Raw genomic sequence first — 19041 nt, forward strand, 5'->3', positions numbered from 1 at the left:
ATCATCTCGGAAACACACTTGCTAATACACACCACTCCTTTATTGCTTTGTCCAGCTTCAGATTAAGCCAACAGGCAAAATCCTAACTCTCAGCAAATCCTGTTTTCTTCTCCTTCTCTCCCTGCACTCAAGTTACTAAAAGTTGCTACAACTTTGCAGATTGAAGCCATTAGAGATTCATGGTCAGCAAACCTCAGCTGAGCCTTTCAAATAGTGCTTCCGTCTTGCCGGTTGCTTTTGGAAACATCTTGTTCCCATTCTTCACAATAGCCATTTCAAACCTTGACCATTCCAATAACTTTAAATATCTGTTTATCAAAATGTACCCTAAAATTAAATGGCAAATGCATGCTAAGAAAAAAAATTGTGGTGTTAGTGAAGAAGGGTAAAGTTTATAATATATAAAGAGCTCTTACAAATCAATGAAAAGATGTGTCCCAAAAGAAAAGTGGACAAAGGATAAGAATCAGCAGTTTGCCAAAAAGATTTTAAAAATACAAGTCACAGATAAAACATAAGCAGCTCAAATTCTACCAATTAAACAAATGGAAAATGAAGAGAACATGAGGTTAACATTTTGTTTTATAAAATTTTCAAAGATTTTAGCATATTTGCTGCTGAAGTGAGCACAAAATTCTCAAAGATTTGAGTGATTAAGTCTATAACTTCAGTTTTGGAGAAAGAGTGGGGAGATGAGGACCTGTACATAGTGCCAAGGGGATTGTAAATTGCTACAACTTCTCAAGAGAATGATTTGGGAACATCTGTGCAAAGCCTTAACTTGACTTCTAGAATTTATCCTAAGGAAATTATTAGGGATATGGGCAAAAATTTTACTATGAAAACAATTTGTCTCATAACTGTTTATAATAGTAAAAAGTCAGAAAAATGGGTAGATATTAGTTGAAGTTGAAAGATGTTTAGGATGTGCTGTTGAGTGAACAAAGCCTGTTACCATACAAGAAATGCAGTATAATCCCATTTATGTGTGTATATGCATATGTATATGTAACCACATTTTACTGCAAATTCTATCTGAATGCTGGGATTGTTGAATATGTGTCTCTCTTTTTTTATCACATGAAACAACAACATTTTATTTGGTCTTGATTCAGTGGGTCAGGAATTTGGGCAGATATCAGTGGGACACTTCGTATCTCCTTCACATCTGTGGTCTCAACTGGAATGGCTTGAATGGCCAGGCACTGCCTGGGATGGGTAGGTCTCTCTCTTCTAATTCTCTCATCTCATTCTCTCACTAAAGTGGGAGGATCCAAGATAGTCTCACTCACCTTTGTGGGGCCTTTTTGCTGACCGTCAGCTGGGGCCATGGTTAGTCTCTCATTCTCTAGCACATTCTCCATTTGATCTCTCTCTCCAGCAGACTAGCTTGGACTTCTTTACGTGGTAGCTGGGTTCCTTCTCTGCCTGTGTGGAAGACCTCATAAGACCTGGATTTGGACATCTCAGTGTCCCAGAATGTCACTTCTATCTCATTCTATTGGTCAAATCACAGGTCCAGCCCGGATTCAAGGGGATTGAGTCTTGATAGGAGGAGTAGCAAAGTGACATTCTGTGTCTGTCTGTTTTTAATTTTCTTTTGCTTAGCTGTATTTTTAAGTATTCTGTACTTCATTGATATTACTTTTGTAATAAGTAATGTTATTTTATTGCAATTTAAAATTTTAAATTACACCATACGTATATTTAAAAAATTATCATTTCTTTACTCTTTTCTGACTTCCAGCCCTGTGTATCTAAATACCCTAAATGTTACCACTTGGATGTTCCATAAGCATTTCAAATTCTACCTGGCCTGGAATGGAATATTGGCCTTCTCTTTCAATATGCTCCTTCTTTTGTGTACCATTTAGGGTGCCACCTATACCAGAAATACGACTTTTAGCCTTTTGATGCATCTTCTTCACTGCCTGTATCCAATTGCTTAGGGTCCATCTTTTTCGCATCTCAATGTCCCTCAGATGTATCCCCTCCACTTTATTCCACTTTTGTTCAAGCCCCGTCATGTTTTTGTCTGCCTTGTCATAATGGCATTTTCCATGGTATACTTGCCTCCAGTCTTGCTTTACAGTTTGTGTTTTGTAGCAAAATGATCTTTCTAAAATGTAGATGTGATGGTGCAATTTTTAAAATTTTGTACAATTCTTAATAATCCACCAAAGATCCCCATTATCTCTGGGGTAAAATCCAAACCCTTTGTGTGGTTTAAAAGTTAGAATTGTTTTCAGCTGCAAATAATAGAAAACCTCAACTTGGTGGCCTAAACACATAGGAGTCATCTTACCCACATAACAAGCAGTCTCGTGGTAGGTGGTTGCTAGCATTGGTCCATTGGCTCAAAAATGTAGGAGCCAACATACCTGTGATTCTCATGGCTTTTCTTTTATGCTTGTCATTTCATGGCTGCAAAGTGGCTGCTGTTGCTCTTGCCCTCATTCAAAATTGAAAGAAGGCAGAAAAAGGAAGAAAATTCCAGTAGATCTCCTTTCATGTTTCATTGGACAGAACTGTGTCACATGGCCATCTTTAGCTGCAAGGGAGGCTGAAAAAGTAAGAAAGTAGTCTAGCTTTTTCAACCTCCAGACCAGTAGTTCATAACCAGGGCTGATTTTGTCCTATAGGCTGATTTCTGGCAATGTCTGGAGACATTTTTGGTTGTAACATCCAGCAGTGGGGGTGCTGCTACTGGCACCTGGCAGGTGGAGAAACATCCTACAATGCATTGGACAATCCCCACAACAAGGAATTAACTGGTCCAAGATGTTAGTAGTGCCAAGGTTGAGAAAAATTCTTTAGAGTAGAGACCAGCAAGGGAGAAGGAACTTGAGGATGGTTTGAGGTTTCCAGTCTGCAGATTTTTTTTATGGCTTGCTGGGGCTTTTTGTGCCTGACCTTGACTTCTCCATGCTCTTATTTAGTTATAGCCCTCCCTGACCAAGACCTCACTCCAGTTATTCCAAATCACTTGCCAGGCCTTTTCTCATGCTTTTGCACAGTTATTTCCTTTTCCAAGAATTCTTCTCTTTAGTCCTGGACTGGCTAACTCTCTCCCAGTCTACAGAACTCTTTCTGTGTCATCTTGTCCTCTCTCTCCCCACCCTGACTTAGGTGCCCATTCACCTAAGAACCATCCATGTGACCTCCCCATGCATGTTTTGTTTCTCCCTTTCTCACCACTCGGATTGGAGGAATTAACATTTCTTGTTTTAACTATTTGCAAGCAACCCCTTGGGGTCACAAAGCAATAATTTATAATGAGGACAATAATCTCATTGATACTAATAACCTCATTAATAACTTCTAACGGTGTTGTTCGAAAAATTAAATGGAATAATTGCTCTTTTTAAAATTTTTGTGAGGAAGATTATTGCTGAGGTAACATTTGTGTCAATCTTCCTCTATTTTATGTGGGATGCTGCAACAGCATGGCTTCATGAGTGGTGTGTAGGTCCACGCCTGGGATCTGAACCTGCAAACCCCAGGCTGCTGAAGTGGAGCATGCAAGCTTCACTACACCACCGAGTCGGCCCGATTGCTCTTTTTAATTTAATGTTTGAATTGATAATATATTCTCCAGGATCACTCTTCCATTCGCTTTAGATTTTCCTTAAAATTCACCTTCTCAATGAGATTCCCTCTGGTCACCCTATCTATCTCCTCCTTCCAGCATGCATTCAACACTTCATATCCTCCTTCCTGTTTTTCCTGTTTTCCCTCCCTGATTGCCTATCACCATCAAACATACCACCTATTTTATTTACTTACCTTGTTTATTACCTGTCTCCCCTACCAGAATGTAAGCTCCCAGGAGCACATAAACTTTTGTCTCTTTGGTTGACTGCTATGTCCTCAGCATCTAGAAGAGTCCCTGGCACCTATTAGATGCTCAGCAGATCCGTGAAGGAACATGGCTCAATGATCAAACAATATGAAAAGACATAAAGTAAGATGTCTTCCCCACTGCCACCTCCATCCTGTCCCCAAGTTTGACCCTTCACCAGCTTCTCTGCATCCTTCCAGAGTGCTCTGTGCAGATGTAAGAAAACATGAACATACAGTCTCATCGTCCACACTGTTGTACACAGGCACCATATCATACATACTGGGTTCTACTTTGCTTTTTTCACTGAAAAATATATTGTGAAGATATTTCTTATCAGTGTAGAGAGAGCTTCCTCATTTTTAGAAGAGAATTACATACTGTTCCACCGTACAGGTGAACCGTACAGTGCTGTGGTAAATAATCATGGCATACATACGTGTTCAAGTGCTTTTGTAGAATAAATTCCCAAAAGTGGAATTGCAGGATCAAGGGTATATAAATTATTAATTAAGATGTCATTAATTATTATTAATTAAGATAAATTATTAATTAAGATGAATTTACCAAATTGCCATTTAAAGGGTTTTACCAATTTATATCATACTGATGTATGAGAAGGCCCTGTAATAGTATTTCCAAACTGTTGGATTTTTGGCAATCTGATAGGTGAATAAGATCTAAATGTCATTTAATTTCTGTTTCTCTAGGTCACAGGTCAGCACACTTTTTCTTTAAAGGGCCAGATAGCAAATATTTTCAGCTTTGTAGGCCATACAGTCTCTGGTCTAACTACTCAACTCTGCGTTGTCACATGCAAGCAGACATAGACGAAACATCAATGAATGGGCAGGGCTGTGTGCCAGTAACAAAACAGGCAGCTGGCCGGGTTCGGCTTGTTAGCCATGGTGTGCCAGTCCCTGCTGTAGGGGAGCAGCTTCTCGTATGTTTGAGAGCCATTCGTATTTCTTTTTCTGTGAACTATTCATATCTTTTGTCTTTTCCTTAAAGCTCTTTCTAGGTGCTCTTTCTAGATTAGCCCTTTGTCTCCATTATAGATTTCAGATATTTTTCCTAATTTGGCATTTGTCTTTTGACTTTGCTTACAGTAATTTCTTTTTAATGCAGAAGTTTTGGGAGATCATTAATTTTTCATTTAACCAATATTCTTTGAATGTAACTGTAGGTATAGCTGTGCAGACTGTGTAGTATTTAACCAGACTTTGAATCACTTTTTCTCTGAGATCGGTGTGAGGGAGGGGGTCTCAGCAGTGAGGGAACCTAGCCCTCCATAACTCAGTTGAGAGTCGCAAATTTGGGGATTTGAGGAAGTATGGTCATTTCTGTTTTCTATTATCCCCTTTTATATGGGGATCCAATGAAGGCTGAGAACATTTACGTCTCTAGCCCTGAAGGCATTGTAGACTCAGTAAATTTTTGTGGAATAAATAAAGTAACCATTAACTGACCTATAAAATTTGAAAAAATGTTAACGGTTGGAATATCCTCTCCTGGAAGAGTTTGGTGAAAGTTTTTGGCAAGATAAATTAATGTACCACTTTTGAAAAGCCACTTGGCAATGTGTATCAAGAGGTATAAAAATAAATCTCTTTTGACACAAAGATTCCTTTCCTGAGGATCCATTATAAAGCAATGAATTGAACAAATGAATTGAACAAATAAATAGGCAAAAAAGGAAGTAGTAGTGATAAGCACAAAAATATTCCTTCCCTCTTTTTCTGTGTGTGAGGAAGATTGGCTCTGAGCTAACGTCTGTTGCCAATCCTCCTCCTTTTGCTTGAGGAAGATTGTTGCTGAGCTAACATCTGTGCCAGTCTTCCTCTACTTTATGTGGGATGCCACCACAGCATGGCTTGGGAAGCGGTGCTAGGTCTGCTCCCGGGATCAGAACCTGTGAACCCTGGGCTGCTGAAGGGGAGCACGTGAAGTTAACCACTATGCCACCAGGCCAGCCCCCTCCTTCCATCATTTTTTTTTTTTTTTTTTTTTTAAAGATTTTATTATTTCCTTTTTCTCCCCAAAGCCCCCCGGTACATAGTTGTATATTCTTCGTTGTGGGTTCTTCTAGTTGTGGCATGTGGGACTCTGCCTCAGCGTGGTCTGATGAGCAGTGCCATGTCCGCGCCCAGGATTCGAACCAACGAAACACTGGGCCGCCTGCAGCGGAGCGCGCGAACTTAACCACTCGGCCACGGGGCCAGCCCTCCTTCCATCATTTTTAATAAAAAGAATTTTTTTTGCAACAGCCGAAGTATCCAAAGGTAGGAAACTGTTTTTGTAACTTTTTGTGCATTCACTAGATAGAATACTATGTAGCCATTTTTAGGCATAATTGACCGGAAGACTATGGAACAATACAAAAAGATGTTACACATTGTATGAAATGTATATCCCTGTGGGGAGGGGGATGAATGGGTGGAGCATAGAGGATCCTTAGGGCAGTGAAACCACTCTGTATAGATGCTATCATGATGGATACGGGTCATTATACATTTTTTTGAAACCCATGGAAGGTACACCACCAAGGGTAAACCCTAATGTAAACTATGGACTTTGTGTGATTATGTGTCATGTAGGTTCATCATTTGTAACAAAGGTGCCACTCTGGTGGGAGATGTTGATAACGGAGGAGGCTCTGCATGTGTAGGGGTGGGAGGTATCTAGGAAGTCTCTGTACCTTCTTCTTAATTTTGTTGTGAACCTAAAACTGCTCCAAGAAATAGTCTTGAAGACAAACAAAAGAAGTATATCCAGAGAAAAATATATAAGTTGTGTATATACTCTGACTATAACCAGTAAATATAAATAAATTGTACACATTTATATGAGAGAAAGAACAGAAGAAAATTCACTTCACTGTACTATGTAGTGTGTAGTTATATTCATATTGTGAGATTATAGTCATTTTATACATTTTTTTCTAGCGCATATATATCTCAAATATATCATATATATATTTATCCACATATAATACATTTATTAACTGGACTTTTAGAAATTATGTATTCATGATTTAATTCAATAAATATTTGTGATATCCACACCATGAGCAAGGCACTGTGCTGGATGCTCTGGAAATCCAAAGTGAGTCATGTGGATTCTGCCCTCAAATTTCTCACTGTTGCTAGCAAAGATAATGGTTACATGACTAACTATAGTACAATGATATATAGCGCTGCCTAGATTGGAGGGGCTAATTAATCACACCCTTCCACACTCAAGGAGCCAGAAAAGTATCAGCATATGCTATCAACTTCAGCGGTGGATAAGCCAGGTCAGAAAAGATGTCAGGGTTTTCTTCTTAGGTCCCCTTGAGTCTTAGGGTGATAGGACTGCAGGTCTTTCTCATTGCAGGTGAAGAAGTGAGCAGGGTGGATTAGGATGACGGGTAGGGTAGTGGAAAGCCTCTTTGGGGTGCCTATTGCTGGGGGTGGGGAGGGGAAGGAAGGGGAAGCTAAAAGAGGTGAAAGCAAAGGAGGACACACCAGAACTGTCTAATGGGCACAGTGCATCTCCACTACTCCTTCCTAAGGTGAAAGAAAGTCAGAGCTGGAAGGAGAAGGAAGGAAGCTTCCTCCAGCCTTTCAGAGAGGGCAGAACTGTTAGTGGGAGTCTTTGCTTTCCTATGGGGAAGGGCAGAATCCCATAAAGAGACATCCTTGCAATGCCTTAAGAGTTCAGAGAAGAGATTATGTTGAATATTCCCTGATTCCACATAAGCCCTGCTGTTCTCTTTAAAGCCTACTTTTAAAACTTTCTCCTTTCCACTCAAGGGATTGTAAGCTTTAGGGCCAACAAGAAAGTCCAGGTAGGGAAGAGATTACACTTGCGTGGACACCAGCTGATCTGGCCTGCGCTGGTGTTACTGTTCTCTCCTGCAGTGTCTACTGGGCATCCTCTGACCTCCAAGGGTGCAAATGAAATTAGCCTCAGGACCACCACATAGGGCCTCTTCCTGCCCATGGAAACAATGACCCTGCAGGAAGCAAGATACAGCAATACATTTATTTTTATTTATTGTGGGAAAACAACCAACAATAGCCCTCCCCACTCTGCTTCCTGGGTAATTAACAGCTGTCTGGATCCGGTCAAGACCAGGGTGGATCATTGGCCAAGAGGAAGTGACCTGGAGCAGAGAAGAGAAAAAACAACCATAATAGAGCTGCAGTTTTTATTTTTGCAGAAGATTGATGAAGAGAAACAACGCAAATTATATCAGCTGTGAAATTTTTACCGGACTTCTCTGGGAATCCACGTCTGAGATTGCTGTAGGCAGAAGAGGATACTTTCTGATCTGGGTGGCAGGAAAGGATGGACTAGTTAAGCTAGAGGAGGAACAGTGGTTTCTAAGATTCAGTTCAGTAAGCATCTTCAAAGTTAGTCTATGTAATAGGCAGAGTGAGGGCAGGCTGTGAAAGAGAGACGTACACTCACAGGGAAGGGCGAGTGGGATGAGAAAAGGAAGGAAAGAAAGAAGGGAGAGAGGGAAAGAGGGGGAAAGGCAAATAGATTGGATGGATGGGTGGATGGGAGGGAGGGAGGGAAGAAGAGGAAGAAAGAAGGAAGGCAGGCAGGCAGGCAGAAAGAAAGATAGAGTGAGCTATCATTTACTGAATGCCTCTCTGTGCCAAGACCTGGAATAATCAATCCCTTTTTGCTGATCATCTGTAATACCTTTAACTTTTACCACAATTCAGCAGGGTAGGTGAGTAGTGTTTAAAAGATGAGTCTGAGATGAGGTTTCAAACGCAGGTCAGCCTGATGGTTTTCCACCATGGTAAAAGCAGGGATTGGGGTATCCTTTCTAGAAAACCTTCTCAGATCTCCATATCTGAACTTAGCTTATCCACTCACCTTTGTGCTTCCAGAGATCCCTCTTCATGCTTCTATAGTAATATTTCCCTTTGGTACTGGAACGGGTGGGTCAACTTCCCTGCTGGACTGTTAAGCTTTTCAAGACAAGAGCTCCCTCAATCCTTTCCCTGTTTGCTGAATACCAACTGGACAGAGTCCAGTTCCAGCCTCTTCACTGCATTCATTTATTTATTTATATTGAGATATAAATGACCTATAACATTGTGTAGATTTAAGGTGACAACATGTTGATTTTATACATTTATATACAGTCATGCACCACATAACAATGTTTTGGTCAATGATGGATTGCATGTATGACGGTGGTCCCATAAAATTAGTAACATATAGGCTAATGTGTAGTAGGCTATACCATCTAGTTTTGTGTAAGTACACTCTATGATGTTCACACAATAATGAAACTGCCTAATGACACATTTCTGAGAACATATGCTTGTCGTTAAGGAATGCATGACTATATTATAATATGAGACCATCATAGTGTTAGCTAACGACTCTTTCACATCACATAACTATTATCTCTTTTTTGTATTGAGGACAATTAAGATCTAGTCTCTTTGCAACTTTGAAGTCTATGATACAAGATTGTTGTCTATAATCACTATGCTGTGCATTAGATCTCCAGGACTTACTAGTTGCAAATTTGTATCCTTAAACAACATATACCGAATTCCTCCACTCCCTAGCTGCTGGTAACTAGCATTCTACTCTGTTTTTATGAGTTCGGCTTTTTTAGATTCCACACATTAGTGATATCATACAGTATTTGTCTTTCTCTTTCTGACTCATTGCAATTTATAATGCCCCAAGGTCCATCCATGTTGTTGCAAATGGCAATATTTCCTTGTTTTTTATTGCTGAATAATATTCCATTGTATTTATATATGTACACCACATTTTCTTTATCCATTCATCTGTTGATGGACACTTAGGTTGTTTACATGTCTTGGTTATTGTGACTACTGCTGCAATGAACATAGGGGTGCAGATATTTCTTTGAAATAGTGATTCCATCTCCTGTTTCCTTGATCATCTCACTAGATGCAGAAAAAGCATTTGACAAAATATAGCATCCTTTAGTGATAAAACCCTCAACAAATTGAGTATAAAAGGAACATATGTCAATCTAATAAAGGCCACACATGACAAACTCATAGCTAACATCATACTCATTGGTGAAAGATTGAAAGCTTTTCACTTGCATACAAAAGCTCCAGCCTTTTACCCCCCTCTTTATATTTTTGGTGTCACAATTTACCTCTTTTTATATTGTGAATTTGTTAACAGATTACAGTAGTTATAGCTATTTTTAATACTCTTTTCCTTTAACCTTTATACTGTGCAAGTGGTTAATACACTATCCTGTTATGGAATTAGAGTTTTCCTAAATCTGACTGTGTATTTACCTTTACCAGTGTGTTGTATATTTTCATGTCACTAATTAGCATCTTTTCATTTCAGCTTGAGGAACTCCTTTCAGCCTTTCTTGCAAGGCAGGTCTAGTGGTGATGAACTCCCTCAGCTTTTGTTTGCCTGTGAAAGTCTTTACTCTTCCCTGGCCTGTAGGGTTTCTGCTGAGAAATCTACTGATGGCCTAATGGGGTTCCATGTGTAGGTTCCAATCATTTTTTCTCTAGCTGCTTTCAGGATTCTCTTTTTCTTTGATTTTTGACAGTTTTATTATAATGTGTCTTGGAGAAGGTCTTTTGGCGTTGAGATAATAGTGTGATCTGTTAGCTTTGTGAACTTGAATGCCTAAGTCTCTCCCCAGGTTTGGGAAGTTCTCAGCTATTACTTCTTTAAATAAACTTTCTGGCTTCTTTCTTCTTTATTCTCCTTCTGGACCCCTGATTATGTTAATAATTGTATGTCTGATTGACTCCCATAGATCATGTAGTTTCTTTGCTCTGTTTCCTTTTTTTTTTCTGTTTGCCTCTAATTGAGTTATTTCAAAATTCCTGTCTTCTAGGTCACTTATTCTATCTTCCATTTGATCTATCCTGTTGCAGATTCTCTCTATTGCATTTTTCATTTCATTCATTGCATTCTTCAGCTCCAGAATTTCTGTTTAGTTCTTTTTTATTTTTTTTAATGGTTTCTATCGCTTTGCTAAATTTCTCATTTTGTTCATGTAATTTTTTCCTGATTTCATTGAATTGTCTTTCTGTGTTTCTTGTACCTCGTTTCCTCAAAACAGCTATTTTGAATTCTTTATCCACTAAATCGCAAGATTTCGTGACTTAGAGCTCAGTTATTGAAGGATTATTACCTTTTGGTGATCCTTTCTTGATTCTTTGTGTTCTTTGTAATGTTGTGTTGCTGCTTTTGCCTTTGAAGTAACAGAGACCTCCTCAAATCTTTACTTGTTGCCTTCAGATGGGATATATTGTTCACTGATCCTGTTATATCTGGGGTTCTCTCTCACCTGGTATTTAGACACCTTCTCCACACTTCTTCCTCCCTCTTGTGGCAGAATTCTTAAGCTTTTATGTCTTCTCTGGTGCTTACAACTCTCTTGTAAGAAACTTGCTGGAAACTTCTCTTTTATTTTCCAGAAGGTGGTGCTGTACCTCAAGTTTGTAGTTTCTTTCTTGCCTACAGAGCCTGGTGTCTTTTTCTGATAGCACTCCATTTACTCAACTCTTGCTGCCAACTCTTGCCCATGCAAGGAGCCACTGCAGAGTGCAGGGAGGTGTAGGTTTAGCAGTTGGGGCATTGGGAATGCCTGCCAGCTGGTAGGAAGATCCTTGGATGAGTCTTGTGGATGGACTTCCTGCTGAAGTCCTGAGAGCAGTCAGCAGGAACCACATCCCTTTAATGCCCTTTGATTTCTTATCTGCCTCTTTCTTTTTATTTTAATTTTATTTTTAAAGATTGGCACCTAAGCTAACAACTGTTGCCAATCTTTTTTTTTTTTCTGCTTTATCTCCCCAAACCCCCCCATACGTAGTTGTATATCTTAGTTGTGGGTCCTTCCAGTTGTGGCATGTGAGACGCTGCCTCAACATGACCTGACGAGCAGTGCCATGTCCGTGCCCAGGATCCTAACCCTGGGCCGCTGCAGTGGAGCGTGCGAACTTAACCACTCGGCCACTGGGCCGGCCCCCTGCCTCTTTCTTGATATCCTCCCTACCCTGAGTCATGGAGGTCCTGCTTCAGTACTCTGAGTGTTGCTGGAGAGAAATGAGTTTCTCCTATAGCATCCAGCACAGCTGGGGTAGTTAGGCAGTAACACACTGCTCTCCTTTTGCTGGAAAAATTCATCTTCCCCTCTGCTGCATCTGAACTCTTTTTTCCACCCCCAGTGGTGTGCTGGACTCTCCCCTCTGGAGGGCTGGACTTTTATAAATTCTCTCTGGTTCAGGGATATTTGCCCAAGTCAGCCCCCTCCAGGTGTTCTCCATCCGCACCTGGGAGGGGTTGGAACAGGTTTGCTGTCTCCACTGGTTCTGCAGCCCAAACCCAGGTCTGTCTGCCTATTGCCAGATGAACAGGTGGGCAAGACTCCTCCCCGTTCCTTGGTGTGTGTTGTTGGATCAGCCAACTCCCACAGAGGCACTTTTGTTTGTAGATAGATGCCTAATTAGTTGTTAACAAAAGGAGGACAAAAAGTAGGGATGTCTTATGCCACCATGATGTTGATGTCACTCCCCTTTCACTGCATTTACATCCTTTGTTGACTACTCTTGTTAGACTATTTATGTTTTCTATTTTCTTCACCACTCTTCTCTTTGTATCTACCAAATTTATATCTATTTTATGCGCATCACTGTCATTTTGGTGGGGGCTTCAGAGAGAAGGAGTGATCATAAACACATGCATTCAATATGCTGTGTTTAGACTGATAGAGCCTTTTTTGGGTACAATTCAGAATGCATAAAACTTCAAAATGCTTATGCCCTTTGACACAGTTGTTCTATTTCTAGATAACTAACCTGTAGAAATAATTCTGCATATGCATAAAGAGATGTATCCAAGGACAAAAGGACATTGATTCTAGCATTGATTATAATATGAAAAATTAGAAACAATTTATATACTATCAATAAGGAAATGGTTAAATAAACTTTGATAGATCTATACTACAGAACATTATGCAGTAGTCAAAAAGATTGCTGTTGACCTACATACACACATCTGGAAATCTCTCTAAGAAATGTTCTTAAATTTAGGGGGCTGGCCCGGTGGCTCAGTGGTTAGGTTTGCGTGCTCTGCTTCGGCAGCCCAGGGTTTCACTGGTTCAAATCCTGGGCACAGACATGGCGCCGCTCATCAAGCCATGCTGAGGCAGTGTCCCACATGCCACAATTAGAGGGACCCACAGCTGAAAATACACAACTATGTACCGGGGGGCTTTGGGGAGAAAAAGGAAAAATAAAATCTTAAAAAAATTAAAAAAAGAAATATTCTTAAATTTAAAAAGCAAATGTGCGTCATATATGATCCTACCTATATTCTTAAAAAGCCCACAAAATAATATATATTTTGATCCATACTTATAAGTGAATATAGATGATGGAAAACTAATTTGCTGATGCCCAATCTTGGGTCCTGTCAGTTGACCATGCCCTGCGACTCAAGGCTAGGCATGTCCCTATATTCTCACACTTAGGTAGGGAAAGGTTCTCATTCTGTTGAGCACATCATACAGGGAGGATCACTGGACCTGCTAAGCATAGTACTCTTCACCAGAATGATTATTTTCTCCTCTCACCAAGGAAGAGCTCAAATTCCTTCCCCCAAAATTAACCAGATGAGGTCATTCCAAAATGCCTACACTGGCTTTCAATCTGTGATTGTATAAGTTATTTATTGCTGCATGCAAATTACCTCAAAACTTAACAACTTAAAACAACACACATTATTATTTCTCAGTGTCTTTGGGTCAGGAATCTGGGTTTGGCTTCGCTGGATTCTCTGGTTCAAGGTCTCCCACAAGCTTGCTGCTGGTCCAGGGCTGTGGTCACCTCAAGGCTCCAGGATCATTCACTTCCAAGCTCACTTACATGGCTATTGGCATGATCTATGCCTTTGAAGGCTGTTAGCCAGAGGCCATTCTTAGTTCCTTGTTATGCAGGCCTCTCTGTGGTACAGCTTACAAGATGGCAGCTGGTTTTATCAGAGCCAGTGAGTGAGAAAAGACAGACAGAGAGAGAGAGAGAGAGAGAGACAGAGAACATGAGCAAGTTGGAAGTCAGTCTTAGGTTACCTAATCTTAGAATCATCCATCACTTTTGCCATAATCTATTTGTTAGAAATAAGTCACGAGGTTCAAACTTCTAGGTCCAGCCCTCAAAGGGAGGGACTTGCACAAGAGTGTGATTACCAAGGAGTGGGGGTCATCTTAGAAGTTGCCCACAACTATGATCAAAAGGTAATTCAAGGGATTGCGGGAGCAAGTTCAGAAGCAAAGATTTTTCTGGTATAGGTAAAAAGGGGCTTTAGACAGATACAGCTCTTAAGCAAATGGCATCTAAGCGCAGTTACTTGCTTACAGTAGGTGCTAAATAATATTTATTTTTTTATTTTTCATTTTGAAACAATCTCAGACTTAAAATTGTAAGAATAGTAAAAGAATCCCATACACCCTTTACCCAGATTCACCATTTGTTGATAATTATATTTTGAATACATTATACACTTTGTCACTTGGGAAGGCAGTGCTGTATCCATCAAGCTTTGCAGTCTGCTGAGAGCTGTGCCAAGTGGGCTGGAGTCATATTTGCTCTCTGCATCTGGAGTTGTCATCTCTCAACTGCTGTCTTCTTCTCTCCACTCCCCCAGAAAATCCCGAGCGAGCAGCTCTGTACTTCGTCTCAGGCGTGTGCATCGGGCTGGTCCTCACCCTGGCTGCCTTGGTGGTGAGGATCTCCTGCCGCACAGACTGCCGGCGGCGTCCCCGGAAGAAATTCCTGCACGAGCAAGAGAGCAGCAGCAGTGACAGCAGCGACAGTGAGGATGGCAGCTCGGACACGGCATCGGACATCTCTGTCAGGAGACACCGCCGCTTCGAGAGGACTTTGAACAAGAACGTCTTCACCTCGGCGGAGGAGCTGGAGCGAGCCCAGCGGCTGGAGGAGCGCGAGCGCATCATCAGAGAGATCTGGATGAACGGCCAGCCCGAGGTTCCAGGGACCAGGAGCCTGAACCGCTACTACTAGGGGCAGGAGCAGGAACCCGCACACCCCTGGAAGCCGCCTGCAAGGGAAAGTGTCTGCAGGGAAGGTGGGCACAAAGGGCTGAAGGCAGTTGTGCTACTGTTCCGGAGGCAGAGATAAAGCAGGACACGCCCATTTTCTAGCCAGGAGGACTGATATCTCCTTTTTAACTAAATTTATGGAGAAGTAGAAAAACCAAGTCGATTCATCAACCTTTCTAGGTCTCGGAATGGTGCTGAAAACCCTTCTCCAACAAGGTGCATGGAGATTAGAGAAACGGGACTTTGGTTTCTCTTGATTTCTGAGGATCTCAGAAATTTCTGCAGACTTGCTTGCTATGTGTTATTCTTTTACAAAAGGAAAGATTATCGTAGCATGCGGGCCAGGAATAGCAGCGTGAGCTTAACCCAGTAAATGCAATTTCCTAAGTGACTCTGTGCTGTGGAGGTGATTCTGATCCAGACAGCATGATCCATACTTAACTATTTAAGGCTGATTTTTTAAATCTCATATTGTAATGGCAACCTCGTCCATTTTAACTGGCACCTCAGGGATCAAAATCCTATTTTTTAGTATAGTTCCCACCTCATTCATGAAAATGAATCCAATTATTGTATTATGGGAGATGTGTCAGTGAACTAAAAAAATGTCAATAACCTCAAAGGATGAAGGGTTTTATTTTAAATAGTTTATAAAATATATATTAACATGCATATTTGAAAATGCTGCATAAGAATAAAAGCTGTGGGTCCCCCATCCCTTTTTTCTGGAGAGAGCAAAGTTTTGTTGTGACTTGAGATAATCATGATTTTAAACATTTTGTGAAAAAAAAAGTTTGGACTTCCAAGAAAAGAATGGGAATGAGAGGTGAGGAGTAAAAACAAAATTAAGATGGGATAAAAAATAAATGTTACAAAAAATCTTTTTCTTTCATGTTGGCCTCTGTGGTTACACGCACTTTCTAGGGCAGGCCTTTTCTCTCTGGTTACACCCATCTTCTATGGCAGCCCTTTTATGTAGGTGGGTATGGGCTTTTGCCAGGTCCTTCAAATAACTGGAGAGTCGGGAGAAATGGAGAAACTGGAGAATGGAGAAATGGCCCCTGTGTGACTAGGGGCTTTTCATTTCCCGTCTGTGGTATGTTCCGGTTACGGTCTAGTTGAGTGATTGTTAAGCAGGTAGAGGAATAGAAGACTTACCTACGGCTAGAAATAAAATGGTGGCCCTGTGTGGAGAGGGAAAGTTGGCAGGGAAGGAAGAGAGGCAAGAGTGCACCACACTTAGAAATCGGTTACAGAGGTGGAAGCAGCATCCTCCAGCCTGAAAGACAGGAATATGAGCTCTCTCTGTCTGTCGGCTCCCTTTTCTTGCTGAGTGGGCTCCGTAGGCAGTCTGTCTGGATGCTCCAGAGTCTGCCTTCTGGGAGAGTTTCCCCTGTCCACTGGCTTCATCACCATGCCTGCAAGGATGGTTGGGACGCTTCCTCTGCTGGGGTCTCTCTTGCTTTAGCATCCTGCTGTCTGCAATAGGAGCTTGGAGGGCTGTCTTAAGAAGTGAACAGTCGTAAATCTCTCTTTGCCAAGGGGGCAGTACATTTTCTTGAAACCCTTGGTGGCTGGCCTGATTATATCATTTTGGGTGGTCTCATTGTCTAGTAACAATGCCAAAACTCTTGTTAAATTAGTTTCTCTGAATCTGGGTTCCCACCCTTGTCAATCAGTCCCTTGGTAATTGCAGGAATCACCCCATCCTCTTGGGCACTAGATTAACATCGTCTGGCTTGGTCTTCTGCCTCTCAGAAAAGTGAAACAATGAGGAGCTGCCTTCATTGCCAGGATGCATCCACAGCTGGTTACAGGAGGGATGTGACCCTTAGGTTAGGCAGGGGCTCTGGTGACTGCAGAGGTGGACGTATTTGGGAAGACCCCAGGGCCTCTGCCTTTCCCGGTTCTCACTACAATATCCTGTTGCCTTTCTACCAAGTCCATAAAGTTTCCATTTTTAGGGTGGTGGGTGCTTTGCCTGAGCACAAAATAGGTAACTAGGTACCTAGGTACTATACTAGATAAAAGTTTAACCTGCTGCTTCACTTCCATATACCAAGGATTCTGGCTTTTTTAGCCAAGATATTGGCTGAATATCAAGCAGTTCCGCCTTTTAAGTCTGTCACTCACTCCTGGTTCCAGATTCTGTATTAGGACACTTTCATTTGCAACAGAAAAGATACTCAACTTAAGAGCATCATTTGATTCCCATAGCTGGGAGGGGCAGAGTTGGGTCTGGCTTCAGGTATGACTGGGTCCAGAAGCTCAAATGCTATCAAAAAAGTTTGATCTCTCTCAGCTTTCATCTCTGCTGCTCTCTGTCACTTGTCTCATTTTCTTCTACTGCAGATGAAATTGTAACCCATTTGTACCAACATAGTGTGTTGAACTGCTTGCTACCGATCCAACTCCCACACAGCTCACAGGTTGTGTGTGTGGCACAGTTTCGGAGCTTACCTAGCTCAGGAGAGAGCATGGAAGGGATGCTTTTGATGTAGCTTCCCTGTTCTTCCGTGGTTCCACAGAGAGGCACTAGCTGTCAATCATCTGAGAAGATGTGAGGAAGTGTAGGTGCCTTAGGCGGCTTCCACCAACTTCCCTGAAGAGCCTCTTCCTGTGCTGCGAGGCACAAGTGCCCAATATGAACTCATGGCACATCTAAAGCCACTCAGGGACCTTTGTCATTGGCAGGGAATATGACACAGGCTCTTCTGGATTTACATCATTCCAATATAAGAGCACAAGAGGAAAGAAACTTCTTCTTCAAGGCCAAAATATACAATCACAGGGAAGGACTACTTGGCCTGGCTCCTGTAGTGTGCCATCCATGGACCAGCCACTGTGGCCCAGGGGTGGCTCTGGCTAAGAGGAGAATGGGGATACGGTGCTGGGCAGACACTAGCAATCACCACTGCACCACTCTTTCCTCTCTTCCTTGGTTTTCTTCTCTCTCTCTTGATTTTTAGTTTTCTTTTTCTTTAAAGATTGGCACCTGAGTTAACATCTGTTGCCAATCTTTTTTTCTTCACCTTCTCAAAGCCTGCCAGTACATAGTTGTATATTCAAGTTGTGGGTCCTCTGACTTTGCTATGTGGGACACCACCTCAGCGTGGCCTGATGAGCAGTGCTAGGTCTATGCCCAGGATCTGAACTGGCGAAACCCTGGGCTGCCGAAGTGGAATGCACAAACTTAACCATTCTGCCACGGGGCTGGCCCCAGTTTTTAATTTTCCTAACATTCTCTTTTTTCCTCACTCCGTCAATATGAGTCTGTCCTTCTCACCTTGACCCACTGATCTTCTCATTCCACATATCCTGAGACATCTCAAAGCTCACAATGGCTCTAATAACTTCCTGCAGACTGCTGATTTGCAATGTCTCTCTCCAGTCCTACCTAAGTTTCAGATTCGTATCGCCCCCTGGGCCTCAACCACAGGAGACAGCTGCCCTACAGGAAGTCTTGGCAATGTCAGGAAAACATTTTGTTTGTCACAATTGAGTGGGTGGGATGTTATTGGTGTCTGGTAGGTAGAGGCCGGGATGCTGCTGAACTCAACCTTCGAGCCTTTCCCATCAAGGTCCCGGCATGGGAGTGAAGAAATCTCCATGTGATTCCAGCCATATGGTTCTTCCAAACCAAAGCCCCCAACCCTGGGGAATAGACATGAATCACTCCTGCTGAGCCCCATCCAACTTCTTGGCCTACGGAATCCATGAGCACAATAAATTCGTTGTTTTATGCCCCTAAGTTTTCAGGTGGTCTGTTACACAATCATAACTGGACAATGCCCCAGACTGTACTCACCTTTTCCTGAATCTACCGGTCTACCTGTATTTTTTATAGGTATATATTTCTATGGCAGTTCATGACAAGACAAGTTACAGGGTTGCTCAAGTCAGAAGCCCAGGACTGATTCCAGGCTCTTCCTTTTCCTTTAACCCTCAATTATAACCAGTTAGCAAATCTTCCAAATTTTAAGTTATCTGTATTTCTTGCATCAATCCTTCCATCACAACATAGTTCAAGCCCTTATTATCTCCTGCCTGAGCAATTGTAAAAACCTTCAAACTTCTCTGAGTCTTGCCTGCCTCAATGCCATCC

General features: G+C 41.7%; 1 protein-coding gene across 1 annotated transcript in view; it reads left to right on the top strand.

Annotated features, from left to right (window-relative positions):
• EVA1A (eva-1 homolog A, regulator of programmed cell death) overlaps positions 1-15817 on the top strand; it is a 56201-nt gene extending 40384 nt beyond the window's left edge. Inside the window, exon 6 of the mRNA XM_046661829.1 lies at positions 14522-15817. Coding sequence (XP_046517785.1) covers positions 14522-14898 — 377 coding nt within the window. The 3' untranslated portion in view covers positions 14899-15817. The remainder of the gene's footprint in view (positions 1-14521) is intronic.
• Positions 15818-19041: the final 3224 nt, after the last annotated feature.

Source organism: Equus quagga, chromosome 5, assembly GCF_021613505.1.
Source record: "Equus quagga isolate Etosha38 chromosome 5, UCLA_HA_Equagga_1.0, whole genome shotgun sequence".
Taxonomy (NCBI): domain Eukaryota; kingdom Metazoa; phylum Chordata; class Mammalia; order Perissodactyla; family Equidae; genus Equus; species Equus quagga.